The sequence below is a fragment of the Glycine soja genome, chromosome 7, assembly GCF_004193775.1.
Source record: "Glycine soja cultivar W05 chromosome 7, ASM419377v2, whole genome shotgun sequence".
NCBI classification, from domain to species: domain Eukaryota; kingdom Viridiplantae; phylum Streptophyta; class Magnoliopsida; order Fabales; family Fabaceae; genus Glycine; species Glycine soja.
In genome coordinates this window covers 41,161,406-41,181,669 of record NC_041008.1, presented here as the reverse complement: position 1 = coordinate 41,181,669, position 20,264 = coordinate 41,161,406, and the positions used below count along the sequence as shown (strand labels likewise).

Genomic DNA, 20,264 nt, shown 5'->3' with positions numbered 1-20,264 from the left:
ACATATTCACATGCTGTACTTAAATGAAGCTCAAAGGCAAAAGTATTATTGAGCTAATCACTAAAGGTTCAAACCTCTTTTAAGTCATTTTATTACCAAACATACTCTTTCATCATCTCGAAAACCAACAACTACATTGCTTCCCACTATTATGCCTTTCACAGTTTTTCCCCCAACACCTCAATGTAAAAGTTTATAGGAGCAAGATCTGATCAATTTAGATGGGTGATGCATAACCCATACACACATGATTCTACTAAAATTATCATAACTATTCTTGTATGCCATACACCACTATAACAGTCTCTACATGAATGAAAAATAGTTACTAGCCTTATCAAACTAAACATATTACTTTTCACCCATAAATCTTTCAACTAACAGGGCAGTTACTAAAGGATTTATATATTTGAAAGAATACTGGGCAACTTCAAGTTCCTAATTCCAAAAATCTTAAAAAGCCTTTTTTCGCTTGTAACTTTTGGTAGCAACTATGAACACTAACATATTTAAGAAGCCAAGTCCAGCTAAAAGCAATAAAAAGTAATCAAGATGACCTTTGTTCAAGTTATAAGGAATCCAACCAGGCTTTCCACCTTGTGTGGTGAAGTTACCATAGTAAGAATAAAAGAACTCAAGTAATTTCCCAATGAAAAGTTCAGAAGTGTCATTGCAGTACCTAAAGTCTTCATAGTATCTGGAGATTGGTCATACAAGAACTCAAGCTGCCCCACAAATGTGAATACTACTGCTGCCCCTAAAAAGAAATACTGAGGGATTTGCTGAAGTACACTAAGGGGCACGGCAACATGCTTATAACCAAGGTCAAGCTCTTTTGTGAGCTGCAGATGCATAATCTCCACAACAGCAGCTGATAACATGCACAGAACTGAAATGAAAAGGCGAATTCCCATTCTTTGCAGCATTGAGAGGCCTCTTTCCTTGCCTGTGAATGTCCTTATGATTGAAACAATTATCCTGTCATAGAGAGGGACCCACAAAACCACACTCATGACATCAAAAGTTGAGAGGGGCATGTGTTCATCATTGTTCCTTGCTCCACAAACAATGTTGACATCTGGGCATAGGCGGCAGCAAAAATGATCCCGGTGGCCCAAATTGGAAACACGCAGATCAAGATTTTCAATTCCTCCACCTGGGTCATGGTGCAAAGTCTCCATGGATTAGAATAGTCACCACTTTTACTCTCATAATCGGATACTATAGCTACTCTATCAAGACACCTTCATTAAAGCCAAAGAAGAAAAGGAGTTTAAGAAAGCATTTTTAAGCAAGCAAGGATACTACAGATTATTATTTGAAATTGAAAGAAAAGTAAAAAAAATGTTAAAACTACATCAAACTTTAGTACAAGATTTCTCAATGCAACTGGAATATAGGAAAGGAGAAACAAAGAAAACATTATCCTTACAATAGAGGAAAGGAGAAACAAAGAAAACAATGAATCTACCATTAGCATACTGGAAGGATAAACCTAGAGAAAAAGTCTTTAATAATTCTCATCATCAGAAAAAAATTAATTACAGCTAGTTTAGCACTTCATTATATACTTGAAACAAGCAAATAAATCTTGCACAATCATTTTATGTGCAAATTTGAGTCATGAAAGAAAAATATTAATTTTACTCATATGCTTGTCTAATCACGACTAATTAGACAACAGTAAATAAATGGTACACAACCTTTGATCAGGTGTTAGCATTAAAATGTCTACTTTAAAATCAAATGCTTACAGAGTAACATAAACTTATAGGCAAAGTGAAATGAAAAACAGAAAAATATTTTCCCCATGCACATAGATCTGAAGCAGTAAAAAAAGGAATCTTTAAAAGACTAATTTAATGACAAATTAAATCTTTTAAGGATTAATTTGGTGACAAAATCTTTGGAGGACAATAGGGAAGATAACAAGAACATGAGACTAATTTGGCAACTGAAATTTTTGAAAGACTAATTTTGTGATGCATGTAACTTTGGAAAAAGACCACATTGAAGATTTTCTCTTAATTTTGATGGGTATATTAAACCATTTTCCTCCCTTCAGTTTTAAGGCCTCGTTTGGCTTCCTGTTAGCACACGTTCAGTGATGGTTAAATAAAATTGAATACACATACTGATAGAAACTGGATCAGAATTATAGGAAAAAAAAGGGTTCTATTAACAGGAAATAGTAGAAATGAGTCACAGTACTTCAAAGAGGCCTGGACTCTCCCACAATAATCTGAACTCCCTCATAAACCAGAAGATAAAATCTCTATCTCAACCCCCCTTATGTATAGGCATCTTCTAACTAACTAATAAATAACTAACCTATCATAACTAACTGCATAATTACCTTGAGTATATACCACTTAAAATAAACATTGGAAATAACACGGTAATATATTATATGGATGATAAATCTTGACCCATACAGTAACCAACATGGACTCTAATTCTGCATAATTACCTTGATTCCCCTGAATAAGTAAATAAAACTCCTAAAAATAATTCATATAAAAACACAGTAAAATCATCACAACCCAAAAATTATTATAAATTTATTATTGCTCCCCAGTACTGCAGCATTGGTGCCATACAAAACTTAATTGGATAATGTTCTGCAATTGGTCCATGTGTTCCAAACATCAGATAAATCAGAACAATTGGTTATTCCATCCTATCAGGCCTTACTAGGTGTGCCAAGGAAGGCCTAAAGCCTGAAGGTATAGCTAATTTGTAAGTGACAAGTTAGACCCTAACACTTGCAACTTCTGTAACATTAGAGCAGGTCTCATACATTTTCCCCATAAACAACTAATTCCTAATTTGATATTAGACAAATTGCACTTCAACAAGAATATTATATTAGAAGGTGACCATGTATAACAAGATAATCCTAATCCTATGCCTATATTGTGACAATGAAAGAAGCTCATATACTATGACAAAAATGTCAGGGTATTTTCGGAAATTTCAGTGCTTTGAAGTAGTGCCACGAAAAACCGCTCCAGAACCCGCGCCGCCGCGATAGCGGCCGCTCCAGCCGCGACACGAAACTGCTCCGCTAAAGAGGTGCCCGTCGCGGATGGGGGCCGCTCCGCCGCTATAGCGGCCGCTATTGACTACATAGATATATATAGATTTGTCTGGATATATTATATGTTTTTGTAGGTTATTTAATATAGGGTAGGCTAGCTAGACTAAGGAAATTATAATCTATGCGCCGGTCATGGTCCAAGAGTGGGTTGTGACACATATGCTGATGTTTCTTGCAGAAGAAACGTTTCCTTCATGTAATCTGGTGGTAAGATAGGTACCAAGATTAGTTGTAATTCCGAAGAAGGCCAAACATTCACAACACTCGTTGCCTGAGATTTATATACATAAAAATGATAGAATTTAATTTCTATGCACTATCAGTCTAATATCTTAATTATTTTTACAATCAAAAAATTAGAAATCACGGTAAGTTTGACTTTTACTGTAGTTATAGTTAGTCAATAAATTTATCCGACATCACAATTTCTTATTAAATAATAATATAAAAACACTTTACAAGCGTATATTCTATTTACTTAAAATGATATAAAACAAAAACTGATTATTTAATAATAACATGAGAGAAATGTAAAAACATAGTACCTAGGATAAAAGGACAAGCCCTTCAACTGCAAGTATCCTTCTTAAGAATAGGCTCTCCTCTAAAGTTAACTGAGCCATCTTCTGTGAATTGCTCACTCCCTTCATCATCCTTCACAGTCAAATAAACAATCATATATAATTATATCTCATAGCAAACTATGTGGTTATGAGTGTGTGCTATGCCGTGGCTTGTATAATTGTATTGTATTGTATTGTATACAAGTAGCATGACATGAAGATAGAAGTTTTGAGATAAGGAAGAACTTGAAAGATTTTTAGTTTACTGCAAAGATTTACATAACAGTAGTATATAATTCAATAATGATATAATTTTTTTTACAATATTAGTATATTCTAATTAAAATTTAGTGATTATCAACTTTCTTCAACTCTTCTCAACTACATTCCTTATACTTTCATAATCACATATAATTTTAATTCTGTATAAAGCATAGTCATACCTACATACAATTACATCCTGGTAACTGATCTGCAAATATGCATAGCTCTTCTCTTTTCAACCTGTAGAGTGAAATACAATCCTTCAGTACAATAATTAAATAACTGTTTCAGTCATAAGTCTTGGCAAATAAGTCAAGAGCATATGCACTTCTCCTTTACCTTTAGGAATTGACCAGATACATTTTAGAAATCAGAATAAATCCAAGCGCCAACCATCTAAACTCACCAACTACGTATGAAATTGCACCTTTCTAGCTTTTATAATACCACGTTTCAAAGCTGAGATGATATGCACATCTGGTGTCATTCCTTTGGAAGACATTTCATTAAGCAGTGTAACAGCTTTCTCCACGTGCCCTCTGTTACATAAGCCAGAGACCAAAGCAGTGTATGTTACAGTATCTGGTTCTAGTCCACTCTCAATCATTTTATCAAAGAGGCTAACTGCTTGTTGAAAGTTATCTGTCTTCATGTGTCCATCCATCAACACAGTGTAACAAACAACATCCGGATTTATTTTCATTTGCTCCATATCTCTCAAGATGGTGGAAACATAAAGTGGCGTTGTCTTTCTTTTTCCATGAGGAGAGAAACGTTTACCTGAATATTCTTTTAAGCTCCCATCAAGTAAAACTGTGAAGGTAATGACATCAGGTTTGATCCCTCTCCTCTTCATATCCTGGAAAAGGTCATGGGCCTCTTGCAAGCAATTCATCCTACAATAACTATTTATCATAATCGTGTAAGTTACAACATCAGGAGTGAATCCTCTATGAACGAAAACATCAAACAAAGTGCGAGCATTCTTCATATCCCCAGCCTGGCACAGTGCAGCTAAAACTTTGGAATACATTATTTTGCTTGGTTTCACATTCGACAACAACATTCTCTCCAGCAACTTAACAGCTTTCTCAATGTCACCTGTCATGCAGAGTTTACTAAGTAGCTTGAAACAGGAAGCTTCCTTAGCCATATCTCCTTGGTTTAACAGCTTAAGGAAAACTTCATATGATTTTTTGACAAGGTCTGTTTCGCAATAGCCATTCAACATGGCAGAGTAGATTTCAATATTCTTATCTTCCAGACTGTTAAAATATGCCTCAGCTTCTAAAACCTTGCCTCCAGAACACAAGCCTTCAATGATCATCTTGTGTGTAGTAGAGTTTGGCTTCATGCCTTGACTCTCCATAAAATCCAAAAGCTTCACTGTCTCACGAGCATGACCATTTCTAGACAACCCGGCTGCCAGTACATTATATGTGACAATGTCAGGTTTTAAACCCTTTTCTTTCATTTCCTTAAACATGTTAAACGCAGTAACAAGATCACCCTGAAGGCAATACCCATTGATAAGTGTCGTGTAGTGCTTAACATCCAAACCCAAACGCTTACTCTTCATCTCCTCCACCATCTCTACCGCATCCTCCACTTTCCCCAACATACACAAAGCATCAAACACAATGTTGTAGGCCACCCCATCAAGAAACATCCCGGATTCCTTCAACTCCTTAAACTGGTCCACCACCTCCAAAGTCATCCCCATCTCCCCCAAACAATGCAGAATGTAGCTAACAACCACACAATTTGTCTTCACACCCCTCGAAATCATCTCATCGTGCAAAGCCAAAGCCCGGAGAAGATTATGACTCTTACAATACCCATGAATCAGTGAAGAATAAACATACACATCAGGAACCACCCCCTGCCTCTCCATGTCATCAAACACACCCTGAGCCTCATCCAACTTCATCTCATTACAAAACCCACGAACAACTGCGGTGTACGCATAAACCTCTAAAGGCGCATTACCTTTCCTAAATGCCTGCAGAACCTCAAACCCCAAATCAGACCTATGGTTATTACAAAGCCCCTCAATGTAAGCAGCAAAGCAATACGAATGAGGAATGACCCCAACTTTCTCCATTTCCTCAAACACACAAAGGGGTTGTTTCAAGTCACCTTTTTTACACAATGCCTTGATAACAATTGCATAGGTGTAACAATTGGGGATGAAGCCAAACCTCTTGAGCTGCTCATAAACAGCCAATGCCTTATCCACCTCACCATGCTCCACCAGCCTGTTGAAGAGGAAGTTGCAAGTCAAAACATCGGGGAGGATTCCACGGCGCCGGATTTGGAAGAGGAAATCAATGGCCTTATCGAACATGTTGAGGCTGACACAGGTTTTGACAAAACCGTTAAATGCTCTAAGCAAGAAGTAGTTGTTTTTGTGGCTGGTGTTGAAGTCTTGGAAGAGTGTTTCGAAGAGGTTAAGGAGGGGAAAGGGAAGAGGAGGGTGGTCGTGGTTGATGAGGTGGAGGAAAAGGGTGTCTAGTTGGCGTTGGAGGTTCCAGAAAGAGAGGATTTTGATGATGGCGGCGTAGGTGGAGATGGTATGGGAGAAACCAGTGTGGTGGAGGTGTGTGAAGAAGGAGAGAGCGTGGGAGGGGTTGTTATGGAGGTGATGTAGGGTTTGGAGAACGTCGAAGGTGGAGAAAGAGGAGGGAGGTGTGAAAGGGGTGTTGGAGTCGGCGAGTGCGGCAGAGGAAAATGGGTGCCAAAGGATGCTCAAGGTGGGATTTTGTTTGTTAATGGCTTTGAAGGAAAGCTTGAAAGCGCGAAGCCGCATGAGCATGGAGAGAAGAACAACATGCGGTGGTGGTCGTGGCGGCTGCTTCACCCTGCAAAATTCGAATTTTGCAATTAGCAAGGTTTTAACAATTATACAAAACTGTCGAGGGACCCATGTTATGAAGTAAAATAATTTTAAGTGTTAACCATTTTATAATTATAATTATAAGTGTGTGACCTTTTTTTTTTTAAGGCATAGTTAATGACTTTGAAAGCTCAAGCATGAAATAGTGAATCCCGCATCTCAAGTAAGGTAAATCGTTATGCTTATGCATATTTGAATTTTTTTGTTGTTGTTAATCAAAATAGTGTCAAAATAGACTGTATTCAGACTTTGCAATAATCAATCAACTTAATTAAGGAGATCTTTTGTGCAGATATTTTTGTTTTCTTTTCTTTTTCTTAAAAAGACGTTGTACTAAACATTTTATATAATTTTAAAAATAAATGATTTATTTATTAGAAGAATAAAAAGTTTTTAGAAAAACTAATGTTTTAGTCTTTCTAATGCATAGGATAAATATTTTATTTCATATAACTTTAATTTATAATAATTAATTAATTTTAATATATAATTATATTTCCATTTATGATAAATAATTTATTTTGTGATACAAAATTGTTAATGTTTTTAAAATATTAAATTAAATTTAGAAATAAAGATGAAAATGATAAAATGAAAGATTTAAATGGTGAAGAAAATATCCTAAAATAATTCATTGTTAAAGAAAAACTCCTAAAATATTAAAGAATAGTTGCTAAAAATGATATTGTTAAATATAGTTATTTTAATTTATATATAAAGGATATGTTTTCATTTTTTATGATACAAATTTTTATTTTGTAATTAGATATCAATACAATTTCATAAAAAAACTCTAATGTAAGGTGAATATTTATTTCTAAGAATTAAATATTAACAAAACTAATATCTTTATAATTAGCAATAATAATAATAATTTTTATCGTAAATCTCGATCCTCGTCAAACATAAATATCTATTTTTGTTAACATCAATTTTTAAAACTGACTTTAGGCCTATGAAATTACCAAGATTTTGAACAAGAAGAAGAAAGTATTAATTACATAAAAATATATAAAAGGTTAATAAAGGATTATTTCTTGATAAAACATCTTTCATAAAACTGACTACAATGAGGTCGTGCAAGGGTCCAGCCCAATACTAGCTACCTGGGCCATATTACACTTGGGTAATGGCACCGGGCTAGAGTGATGGGCTTTTTGAACATTACACTTCTTCGGTTATAGCCTACTTTGGAAACAAGGGCAAATACCTTCTGATGGTAGGGAAAGAGCTATTTGTTTTATTATCAATAAATATTAATGGTTAGTTTGTTAATTTTATTATTAGGGAATTCAAATCCACAATGTTTTCCTCTTTTCCTTTTCTTCCTTCACCACTAGATCAACCTTATATCTCTTGTAGAGAACTCTGCCGTGTTTAGATCTCATGTTTTTTAGCATGCATTGAATTATGGAGCTCAAGCACCAAAAACTGGAGATCAGTACACGATAAAGTATACATACATAGTATTAGTACTTGATAAGAACCAACTTTAAGAGATAAGATTTTAAAATCCCTTCATATACATAGAGAAATCATACAGGAAGAATTCCAGCATTAAGCTAAGTCAGTGTGCACTTATTGAGAGAGAGATTCGTTTCCTTTAACCCTAAAAGCAAGAACGGATCCAGAAATCTATGAGGGGGTTGGTACACCAAGGGCAAAGAAAACTATTAATATACTATGTAAATGTATTCTAACTTTTGCTCACCAAAGTGAAGAGCATGTCATTGCATCGACTTGCAAGAAAAGAAAAAGGCAGAAAATATAAAATTTTAATTTATTGTCTGTGCAAAATTACCTATGAATGCAACTACTTGGTGGAATTCAATCAGTTGTACTAATATAACAGGCAATCCGATTAACATCCTGTTATATTAAGACACTAAAACCAAAAAGTTCCTCTGGGAAAACTTGTTGCTGCATTATATTTGCTTGCCCCATCAGATCCATTATCCTTTCCTAAATTAAAACAAAAAACAAAAATCTACAGCACTGTTTATTGGTGTGGAGAGTTCCCGACTCCATTTCAATTGGTGTTTTCTGATTGAACATGACAATCTAGACAAGGAATATTAGATTAAGGGGAGTACCCTTGTCCTTAGTGCCACCAAACAGCCAGCAAAACACAACATAAGCTTAGCCAGCCACCATTCAAACCCGAGACACTCAAATTCTTGCTCTCTCTCTTTGTTGTGTGTGTGGGCTGTATCATGGGTAGTAGCGAGAACCCCAACAACAAAGACGATTCTCCATAGAATAGTATAAACTTCCTAAAAGCTTAAAAATAAAAATTCTATTGTTCTCAAACCAAAATTGGCATTTAATCTCAAACTCTCAATAACTAAAATTGGCAAAGATAGCTGAGAGATATAATCCTGATTTTGATTAGAGAACAATGCCCTATGGTATTATATTTAAGTTCTCTCCTATTAGTAACCCAATGAATTAACAATGCAATTGACAGTCAACTCACATTGGTCTTGGGTAGATGCATGAAGACTTAGGTTCGATGCTCATTGCTACCATTATACACAAAAAAAAAAAACATTATGGAAATGAGAGAATGAATGAGTGTACCTTCTGGAGTAGAAGACATGTTTATTTTCAGGAACAAAAACATCAGCGGCGAGAATGTTTCCACCTCTAGAGGCAATACAGTCGGATAGCTTGGCTACAATTCCAACGGCATCCTATTAACAAAACCAAATCCAATTCCCTTTGCAAAAACACAAAACAAAACCAAAGCATAGCATAAGAATGTTGTTCATTACGGGGCAATGAAAGATGTTCCTTTTGACCAATCCCAAAACATTACGAGGGACTCTTCGGGCCATGGCCATTCTCTTCTCTCTCTCTCTGAATCGCAATGTTCGGCGTTCAAGTTCAAGCACCAAACTTCCACATGTTTAACCAACACCGCACTCTCTCAATCCTCCACCAATTACCTATCATTTGACGCCCATCAAGGTTATTAAATTATAAAAATAAAATCAATGCTAAAGAATTTGACGCCCATCGTGCACGATGAATTATTTTAAAGTTTCCTAAAAAATTATATTTGTTAAGTTTATTTTAATAAGCAAAAATGCACCCTTAACTCATTAAAAAAAAATACAAGGTAAAAAAGAGAATGAGATTCAAAGTATTTAATAGTTTTTTATGCCAACAATTGCTGACCTTGGTTAAATAGAATATCGTATTAGTATTTGTTAATATATATATATATATATATATATATATATATATATATATATATATATATATCTCGTATTAGTATTTAATAGTTTTGTAAATGATCCGTAAGTCTTTTAAATTGATTCATAGAAGTCTTACATTTGTCCGTAAAAGGCTTACGGATCAATTTGATCCGTAAGCCTAATATCAACATATGAATCAACTTGATTCGTATCAACCTTTCGGAACACCTTGATCCGTAGGATTTACAGATCACCCTCACGCACAAAAAAATGCAGGGACAATTTTGATATTTTAAAAAAATGTTGAGTGCACCAGCAATAATGTTAGGTAGCAACACCCAAATAGTTTTGGAAAAGGTCCATATCATAATTTAAATTAAACCATCGGGATTTTTTTTTCTTTTTTTGATATCACTACAATTTATTATATTATAGTAGGAGAAACAACCTCGATGCTCTTTTTTTCCCGATAATTTGATGCTATCGTTATTGGTCTATTGGAAAAGACACCAGTGGCATGCCTAGAAAAACTGCTGTATTCTTAAAAGTGTAAAACTGCTGAAAACCAATATAAAGTGTTGGAATATGTTTGAACAAAACAAAAAGTAAAGAAATGATAAACTGGAAATTACGCTTTTATTCCAAAACCAAAAGTGCTTGTTTGTGAAGAGGTGCTGCTGTTAAGTGCATGTTTGAAAATCTGATGCAAAATGATTTTTGAGATAAAAGTTATTTTGTCAAAGGATCAAATTCTTTGTTTTTGCTTTCAATTTATTTTTATCCGTTGAATCTGCATTAAAATATATACTATAATAATTTCAACGATAAATTAAACATGCACTAAGTTGGTTTAAATCAATCCGCAATGACAATATGGAATAATAATGGAAGAACTGGATTGGTCTGTGTTTAAATGTCCAGGGCTGTAAAAGGAATCACTCCACATTAGCAATCCATCAGCCCGTTTATCTATTTTTAGGATTTTTAAATATATATATCATTTATTACATATACCTTATTTTGGCTAATATTTGAACAATTTGAGTAATTAGATTGAGTTTTTTTAAACTAATCAAGAGGACAAGTTTTTTTAAAAAATTAACAGGTCACTAGCCGTTCAAATTCATAAATTAAAAGGAATAAAATAAAACCCCTTTGAAATTTTGTGGGGAGTAAGCCAATAGGTCATCTAGCTAGTTGTTCTTTTACATATATGGTGGGCTAATCGTTGCTATTTTAAGAATATAATTATTTATTTATTTATTTATATAAGATGGTTCTATCATCTTTGGGCTAATTAAATCAGCAGCATTATGGGCTTCTGTGTAATTTGACGTTGGGCTGATACTTTTCACAACTACGTGTGCTTTCACTGGTTGATTTGTGATGGTTGAATTTTTCATACCGAGGGTGCATGGGATTCTTGTTCAGTATCTACGTGATCCCTTTTTCGTTCAAAGAAATTAATGTGAATTATTGTTGAATTTAGCATTAATCAGTTTCTCTCGTGTACTCTGGAAAAAATGTAAAATAAGTTTTTCACTTTCTCATCCAAGATTAAATATTTGAAAGAATGAGCAATGATGAAGAACACGAATGCATGTGGGCCTCTGTTCACTCTGTTGCAATTATTTACCTTTGAATACAACTTGCATATTCGATCCGATGTTATATCACAAATATTTAGAGAGTGGTCCATAATTCATTTTAACTTTTATTTATAAAAAGTGCCACCGGTTTTTGCTAAAAATTCTTGATATAAGAGAATTGTGACCACTGGATTGGTTCTTTGATCGATCATCGAATGACGTAGTCTTATTGTGGTTATCGTGATTTTATTAGCTTCGGTGTTGCACTTGGGCTTGACTTTAGATCATGAATTTGAGACTTTGCGTGTTGTTAAGATCAGAACTGATTAGGGCACAATGTTTTGCATGTTCTAACGTCCCTTTGAACTTCTTCTGTAATGAAAATAAATAAATAAATAGCATATGTTTATGCTTGTTAATTTATGTGTTTTGACGGTCCATTGATCAAGCACATTAATTCGGTGATTTGGAGCTTTCATTAATATCTTGGTTAAGTGATGTACCAGGGCGTCATATTTGATTTATTCTTAGCTATAAGTTTTTAATGATTGTAGATGGCTTCTGAAACCTTAGATATATGCACCTTTAAAAATGTTAAAATTCATAAGCTAATTTAGTTTATATGATTTTAATATTTGTAGAAAATTCAGATTCTATAACTGCTGCATGTAAATTTGAGTTTTGATGGACGTATTTCGCAAATTGATAATTCAAGAGTAGTAAGTCTCGTATTATTTAGGTGAAAGGCTCAAAAAAGTATATAGGCCAAAGTTGCTTCAAGCATGTAAAGAATTTATGAGAAAGTTGAACTCAAATGTGTGCACACTATATTGTTACACTCAATATATGTTTTCGTATTACATTTTCAAAATTATTCTTATGATTTATTTTTAGCTATATCGGCACGTGTACAATATTGAATGAAGCTGAAGTGGCACGTAGTTGTTTCCATTAAGCACTTGAAAACAGCTAAACCACTAATGTGCACTTTCGTTTCCTATTAATTGGTATGTTTTGATTGAATGCATAAACTATCAACCATCTTCTAAACATAGAAACTCATCTCCACCAAAAGAAAGGAATGATAGGATAAGAAACAAAAGGCTTATTGTAATTTAGGTTCACAAAAATGGAAGAAAACGGAGGAAACATCCACGCTGATAGTACCTTTTGCGGTTCTCCTGCGGTAGTTCAAGTTATACAAAAGGTACATAGATGTATCATTCTCTACATAACTATTTTCAAACAAATGTCTTTAATGTGTAAATTTCATTTAGTTTATGTTGCTATGTTGAATAAGAGTTAATAGCTAGTCATAATTAAAAGTTGTTGGTACAAACCTTGACATAAAATCCTAACAGGAGATATTACTATATCTCAAAATGGGTCAATCAGATGAAAAGAGAATAAGTATTAAATAAGATATTCCAGAGACTTTTAATTACACAACAAAAGAGTTCATAGTTGTACAAAATGCACATTTATAAATGTCATTGTCTGCATATAAAATTTCAAATAATGTCTTTAACGTGTAAATTTCATTTAGTTTATGTTATGTTGCATAGAATTAATAGCTATACAAAAGGCAAATACATAGAAGTCATTCTCTGAACAATTAATTACAAATAAATGTTTTCAATGTGTATCATGACATCCTAACAAATTATGAGTTAGTGACGAGGGAAATAACTAATTAAGAATCAAATGTTTTGTGTAACAGGTGATTGCAGAGTTGATAGGGACATATTTCTTAATATTTGCAGGGTGTTGTTCTGTGATTATTAATAACGCAGAAGAGACTAAAGGGAGAATTACCTTTCCTGGAATATGCCTAGTGTGGGGTTTCTCAGTGACTATCTTGGTTTATTCTCTTGCTCACGTTTCTGGTGCTCATTTCAATCCAGCGGTCACTCTTAGCTTTGCCATCTATCGCCATTTCCCTTTGAGACTGGCATGTTATTCATCACTACATCTATTTACTGCATTTCTTTATTCGGAAGAAGTTGTCACGTTAGTCTTTTTATAAAAAGAAATTAAAAAAGATCTCTAAAAGTGTCAATCAACGATCACATAAATTCAAAATTTTAAAAAAATGTTTGACTTAAATGATAATATTAACGGATATTTAAGAATCAAAATAGCATCCCCTAATTAAATTTATGAACTTGTTTGATATTTTAATTAAGAACTTACAATTTTTTAGTTTCAAATACTAGCATGATAACACATTCCAATTATATTTCAGATATTAAGTGGTTCTTTATTAAAAAAATTAATTAGATATAAAGTCAACAGTATTATTATTTTTATTCCTTGATTTATGAATTTGACATACCACACATATAAATGATTTTTAGGGTTATTGGAGATCTCGATTAGTTGAATTAAAGATATATTAAATTAGTATATATAAATAGAAGATAATTTTTACAGATTAATTTTATAGAGTTGAATTAAATCTAGAGTGGAATTCTAAGAAGTGCAGAATTGCATTTAGTTTTTTTTTTTTATCATTTGTTGCATTAAGTTTAATCCGAAGCCGTGTGCATATATATATAATTCTTGCAGGTGCCTCTTTATTTTATTGCGCAAGTACTAGGATCTTTCCTTGCTAGTGGGACATTGTACCTTCTCTTTGAAGTAAACGAGAAAACTTACTTTGGAACAATACCATCAGGATCTTATATTCAATCTCTTGTTTTTGAGATACTTACGTCATTTCTCTTGATGTTTGTTGTGTGTGCAGTTTCCACGGACAATAGAGCGGTTAGTATATACTCTCTTAGTTAATTGCGTTCATGCATAATTTTTTTTCTATTAAAATATATTTGTGATTCTTATTAAATATCTAAATAGGATTTCTTGATAAAAAAAAAATCTTCATTTTTTCTTCTCAATAAAATTATAGTGTTGTTTTAATCCTTGATATTTTTTTAATCCTGATAAATTAATAATTTTTTGTTTGTTTTTTATAAAAAATTTCATTTGTTATTAGATCATTTGTAAAAGATTAATAACAAATGAAAAAAAATACCATTAAATAAACATAAAATTTATTAATTTATCAGGAATTAAAAAAAGTGTCAAAAATAAAAATAAAATTATCATTTTATTTGAAACTCAATCCAAACAAAAAATTTAAATATAAAATTTAAAAATTTATTAAGAATAAAAAATATATTTTAACCCTTTCTTTTTTTCCACATTTAAATTTTTAAAATATTCCATTTGTCAAATGTCATGGTATGTAGATACTCTAATTACGTGTTTAATTGGAAACACGTTCTACAACCAATAATTCACATCTCTGATGTGAAAATTCGAAAAGTTATAACTACTAGTGAAAACTATGCTTCAGTTCCATTTCCAAACACAGCTATAAATATCCCATGATTTCGCTTTTGATATGTGAAAATAACGCAAGTTCCTTTTTCTTTTAAACAGATTGGAAAATTGGGAGGGATTGCAGTTGGTATGACAATCATAGTAAACGTCTTCATTGCCGGGTAATTTAGTACCCAATTTTATTATTGAACTATTAGGAACATCAAAATATTCAAGAATAATTTTAAAAAAAATTACTTCTCATCTTAATCATTTATTTTCTTAAAATATAATGATTAAAACTAACTATTTATTACAAACATTAAATTTTTTTAAGAAAATAAATGATGAGAAGGAAAAATAACTCTCAAAATAATCATAGATGTGTAAATATGTGTAAGTACATGAAGAGAGAAATTTTAATTTGAACCCTATGTAGATTTTATTTTCTACAACTTTATTATACTTAAGTTTGATAATGGCATGCAGACCAATCTCAGGAGCTTCCATGAACCCAGCTAGAAGCCTTGGACCAGCTTTGGTGATGTGGGTTTACAATGGAATTTGGATTTATGTAGTTGGACCATTTGTTGGTGCCATACTAGGTGCTACATGCTACAACTTGATTAGATATACTGACAAACCACTCAGAGAAATTGGTGCAAGCTCAAAAATATTTAAAACCAGTGCGTGTACAAGTGCTACATAACATTTAGGTTGTGCGGATAAAAATAATATTATATTTTCTGAAATTGTACTTTTATATTTTCCCTAAAAGAAACTGTACTTTTAGTTCTTTAAGATTGTTATATATGTAATTTGAGTTCTACCATTTTCAAATGAGTTAAAAGAACCATAAGGTTAACTCAATTTTGTAATTAAGTCTTTTGGTTAGGTTTTCATTCAAAAGTTAATGTTTTTTTTTAATTATTATGTTAACTTTTGGATAAAAATCCAACGAAAGGATTCTATTTTAATCGAGTTGATCATAAGAATTAAATTAAATCATTTTAAAATAGAAGGATCTAAATTGTCATTAATAAATTTAAGGAATTAATTAAAATTATATAATAAAATGAGTTATAAAAAAAAGAATTGAGTCTCAAAATTATTAAGATTTCATAATTAATTTTTTTTTAAAAGAACATATGCATTTAATTTGAATTTTGAATGTAATTAAAAGTCTGTTTCGGATAGTTGCAAAAATTAAATTATTTCAGTAATCAACTATACATTATAATTAGAATCAGTTTTTGTTTGGATAAGTTTACTTAAAAATAATTTTAAAGTAATTAATTTTATTTGGATGCAAAAAAACAAAATCAGCTTTTACATGGTAAAAAAGTATGAAAACAGCTAAAAGGAAAAAAAAAAAAAACAAGTTGTTGAAAAATAATTATAAGCTACAAGGTCATGCTTGAATAATAATAAATAAAACAACTGACACAACCAGGCATTGGATCGGGATATGCATCTCGGAACAAGAGGAAGACCCTCCCTCAAAAAAAAAAGAAGCAAAAGGAAGACCCATGGTGATGTCATGGTGTTATTACTTTGACTTTGTTGTATTATTGTCATGCTAACTTATTTTATAATATTTTATCTTATATTGACTTATTTATTTTATATAAGTATATTGATTTATTTTCATTCGTTCCATATTTTTTTTCCTATTTTTTTATTTATCAAGTTATTTAACTATTAAATTTATTTAAAATAAATAAAAATTAAGTGTCAAAGATAAATAAATAAGTTAATATTTTATTTAACAAGTTATTCAAATCATTTAAGTTATTAAATTATTTAGTGCAAAAACATTGCACACAAATAAAATAGATAAATTAACTACAAAATAGAAAGTAATTTCCATTTAAATATAAAAAGAGAAACTATATTTGTTGTATTTATAAGTTGACATTTCTCTTTGTCAATTAACTATATACATAACGAAATATAGTTTTCCTTTTGTATTTCAATGGAAATACACAATAGAAACTAGTGTATTTGATATACTTATAAAATAGAAACTAACTTTTGTCATGTAGTTATATACAACAAAAACTAATTTCTGTTGACTATTTTTAATAAAAAAAAAGGGTAAGATTTAAACATGTTTTTTATTTTTAAAAATATTTGAATTTAACATTTAATCTTTAATAAATTTTTCTTATCTTTCGATCCATGATTTTTTTTTGTTTTTTTTATTTCGTCTCTACCATTAGGTTAGCTCTATTAAATAATTCTGTAATATTTTGAAATTTATCGTTTTTTTCCCTCAAATATTTTTTTATCACAATTATGAAATTATTAATATCTTTATCAGCAAATGATAACTCAAGTTAACAAAATCAATGTAATAACAAAGACCAAATATAAATGAAAAAAGAAACAAGAATCAAAAGTGAAAGAAAAATTTATTAGATACATAAAAAAAGTAGGAGTGCTAAAGATTAAACAAAGAATATTAATATCATAGGCCCACAGTGAGACACGCACGAACAATGCACGTGCAAGGACAGCTTCCCTGTTTGTCTCTATCATTTTCACCAATTATTGAGCCAAAATTAAAGGTTCATTTGATGGCTTAATCATAAATAACTAGTTATTAGTATATATTTTAAAAAAGGTTATGAACCCGAACCCACGGGTGGGTCATTATTGGCTTAAACTCAAATCCGAAATCTCATCATTTGTGCAAATAATATCATAACCCTTTTGATGCTTCTTATCATTTCTAAGCTTTACATGCAAAGCTGCAAACAGTTCACCACAAAAATAATTTATGATGGAAGAAAATAAAAATAGAAGCGTTGTTCCTACATCGGCTACATGAGTTTATGTTCAATGCTGAGAAAATGAAACAAAAATATATTAGTTAAATAAAAGATAAAGTAATTATTATATTGTAATAACAACAACAATGGTGTTAAAATTCCAGCAAAAAAAAAACAACAATAAAGGTATTAACTATATTTTATAAATAATTAAAAATAGAGAACTGTTATTTCCCACGAAAGACAAATTGCTTAACATTGAATCAAAATTCTCTAAGTTAATGCTAAAACATGATTTGGAAGTTGGAACAATAGAAAGAATGTTGCACAATGTCCACACATTTCTCAAGTATTTCAGTGTATATTTCTTTACAAATTCCTACTTGATCATTTTGCTTCCACCAATGTTATAAATTAATAATTCAACCAATAAATAATTAGTTAAATTAGATATATACATATTCACACATTAAAAAACTGAAAAATATAACATCTTTTAACACATTCATACACTATATTTCAAGAAGTCATTACACAAGTACATGTTTCTAAGTTCAAAATATATAATAAATGATTAGTAAAATATATGATTATTTATATATCTTAGATATTTTAATAATAATAATAATAAGTACGACGGTACGGGACGGGCTGATATCATACTCGTATCTATCCCCATTAAAATTTAATGAATAAATATTCATCCTGATTCATCTCCAATAAAAGATATTTATCTTACTCATTTACGAATATTTTTTATCAACAACCTGAATATGGAAATTGAAAATGCAATGAATGATTGTGTTTGAAATGGACGTCGTACCAAACTAATATTTATCCCAGGAGAAGCATTTATTGAAGTCTCGTTCCATTGAAATGAATAACAGCAATTTCTTGGTACATGGGAAATGAAAATAGCGTTTTAAAATGGATTTCGTACCAAACGTATTCTTATAAAAAAAAAACACTTTATTGATTGGCTGTGGAGTGGGCAAATCACAACAAGCTCTATACCACTAGCTTTTTCTTTTTTTTTGGTAAAACTACAACGCAGTTGAGTTGCAAACTAATAAAGAAATGGTTTTAAAAAAACGACGAAGAAATGCTGAATTGCCATTTCCAAAGAAAAAAAATGTGGTGAATTATCGTTTATATTAATTCTAACAACTATCCCGTCTAGCTATAAGAATACAGGTATTTGCAAATTTAAATCAACTTTAAAATGAGAAGAAAAATATGTAGAGTTAAATCATATAAAAAGTTAAAAATAAATCTATCATTTTTTAGGCATAAACCTATCATTTTAAATTATCAAATATTTATAATAAATTTAATATTTAAAAAGTAACAATGATAAGTCTAGTTATTTTTTTAAGTAAAATACTAAGTCATTTTTTTATAGATTATACCCTTCTTCTTCTTTTTTTGAAAGTGAGATACTTCATAGTAACAAATAGTAAAAAATCATGAGACTCATCCCTGACATATAAAGATCATTGAAGTGGATTTATCTCTCCCAAAAAAACATTATTCATGCACACATAGAAAATCAAATCCTATCAACATACTTAAGGAACCAAGTCATCTATCCTTCATGTTGAACCTTGTTGGTAAGGTGTATTTTAATTAATCTATATATATATATATATATATATATATATATATATTATTTAAAAATATTATAAACCTGATGCAATCAAATTCATGAAACTTTGATAATTTATTAATGAGATAAATAAGGAATAAAACAAATATATAACAAATTGGTTAATGATTTAAATAATTTTTGGTATTGTTTAAGCAGATTTTAATTGTAACCAATAAATTAAAGAGTAATAAATTGAGAGTGATTTGAGTATTAAACGTAAAATAAAAATGAAAGTGAAAAAAATTAATGAAGAAGCCTATATTTTTATGGAGAGAGAAAATACGTAAATAAATTCTCTTACTTTTAAAAAACAAACATGTTAATTTACTAATGAATATAAAATTTAAACATGGAAAGAGGTTGAATTTTAAACGAAAAAACTAATCCTTAAATATTGAATTCTGCTCAATTTCTTCTATAGCTTTCAATATTCAAAAGTAATTTTAACTTTGAAAATTGATAATTAAAAATCATCCCAAATTGAATCCATTGGGTACGCTTTAAAGACTTATACCAATTCAATGCTTTAATTTAATTGTGTTTTCACGTGATTTAAATTAGGAACTTCTAGAGCATTCCTATACACATTCTTATCTTACAAACTAGTTTGGTAACCACTAGATGAACCAATTGGACAAAATAATTTATTTACTACCGCATAAAGTTTTATTAGAAAATTCAAAAAATTTAAATACATTTTAAAATTCATCTATCAAATCAACAACTTTTTTCGTGTAGTCAAATTAGTAACCTTTACTGGTTCATGAAGTCGCCTTCAATTATTCAAATCTTTCATTATTTTTTAGGTTTATTTAGTTTATACTTCTAAAAGTTATTATTTAGCTCAATATGTTAAAATTTGTGTATATATATATATATATATAATTTTCTTTTTAAAAAACTTAA

The 20,264-nt window shown here is 30.9% G+C and overlaps 2 protein-coding genes and 1 pseudogene across 6 annotated transcripts; 1 reads left to right on the top strand and 2 right to left on the bottom strand.

Moving 5' to 3' along the window:
• Nucleotides 1–355: 355 nt before the first annotated feature.
• On the bottom strand, nt 356–3,723 carry LOC114420700 (annotated as a pseudogene).
• LOC114419739 (pentatricopeptide repeat-containing protein At2g26790, mitochondrial-like) lies at nt 1,132–9,775 on the bottom strand. Of its 5 annotated transcripts, none has more exons than XM_028385506.1 (6): nt 9,598–9,775; nt 9,404–9,516; nt 4,267–6,788; nt 4,107–4,167; nt 3,646–3,754; nt 1,132–1,156 (listed from the first exon to the last, which is right to left on the bottom strand). In XM_028385506.1, the coding sequence occupies exons 1-3, from the start codon at nt 9,664–9,666 to the stop codon at nt 4,337–4,339; spliced, it is 2,634 nt and encodes an 877-aa protein (XP_028241307.1). In that variant the 5' UTR covers nt 9,667–9,775; the 3' UTR covers nt 1,132–1,156; nt 3,646–3,754; nt 4,107–4,167; nt 4,267–4,336. The 5 variants fall into 5 exon arrangements, with proteins under 5 accessions (XP_028241307.1, XP_028241309.1, XP_028241311.1 ...); XM_028385508.1 differs by having other exon boundaries at nt 4,334–6,788; XM_028385510.1 differs by having other exon boundaries at nt 9,404–9,497; nt 9,598–9,618.
• A 2,966-nt stretch (nt 9,776–12,741) lies between these two features.
• On the top strand, nt 12,742–15,653 carry LOC114420699 (probable aquaporin NIP-type). Its single transcript, XM_028386527.1, has 5 exons — nt 12,742–12,819; nt 13,333–13,563; nt 14,181–14,378; nt 15,057–15,118; nt 15,426–15,653. Exons 1-5 carry the CDS (start codon nt 12,742–12,744, stop codon nt 15,643–15,645), a joined length of 789 nt encoding a protein of 262 aa, XP_028242328.1. The 3' UTR covers nt 15,646–15,653.
• Nucleotides 15,654–20,264: the final 4,611 nt, after the last annotated feature.

Excerpts from the sequence above, each read along its gene's own strand:
- LOC114420699 (XM_028386527.1), top strand. The coding sequence starts at position 12,742 with ATGGAAGAAAACGGAGGAAACATCCACGCTGATAGTACCTTTTGCGGT. Across the intron at positions 12,820-13,332 it reads TAGTTCAAGTTATACAAAAG|GTGATTGCAGAGTTGATAGG; the intron begins GTACATAGATGT and ends TTTGTGTAACAG. Across the intron at positions 15,119-15,425 it reads GTAAACGTCTTCATTGCCGG|ACCAATCTCAGGAGCTTCCA; the intron begins GTAATTTAGTAC and ends AATGGCATGCAG.
- LOC114419739 (XM_028385506.1), bottom strand. The coding sequence starts at position 9,666 with ATGGCCATGGCCCGAAGAGTCCCTCGTAATGTTTTGGGATTGGTCAAA. Across the intron at positions 9,517-9,597 it reads GGAACATCTTTCATTGCCCC|GATGCCGTTGGAATTGTAGC; the intron begins GTAATGAACAAC and ends TTTTGTTAATAG. Across the intron at positions 6,789-9,403 it reads CATGTCTTCTACTCCAGAAG|GGTGAAGCAGCCGCCACGAC; the intron begins GTACACTCATTC and ends CGAATTTTGCAG.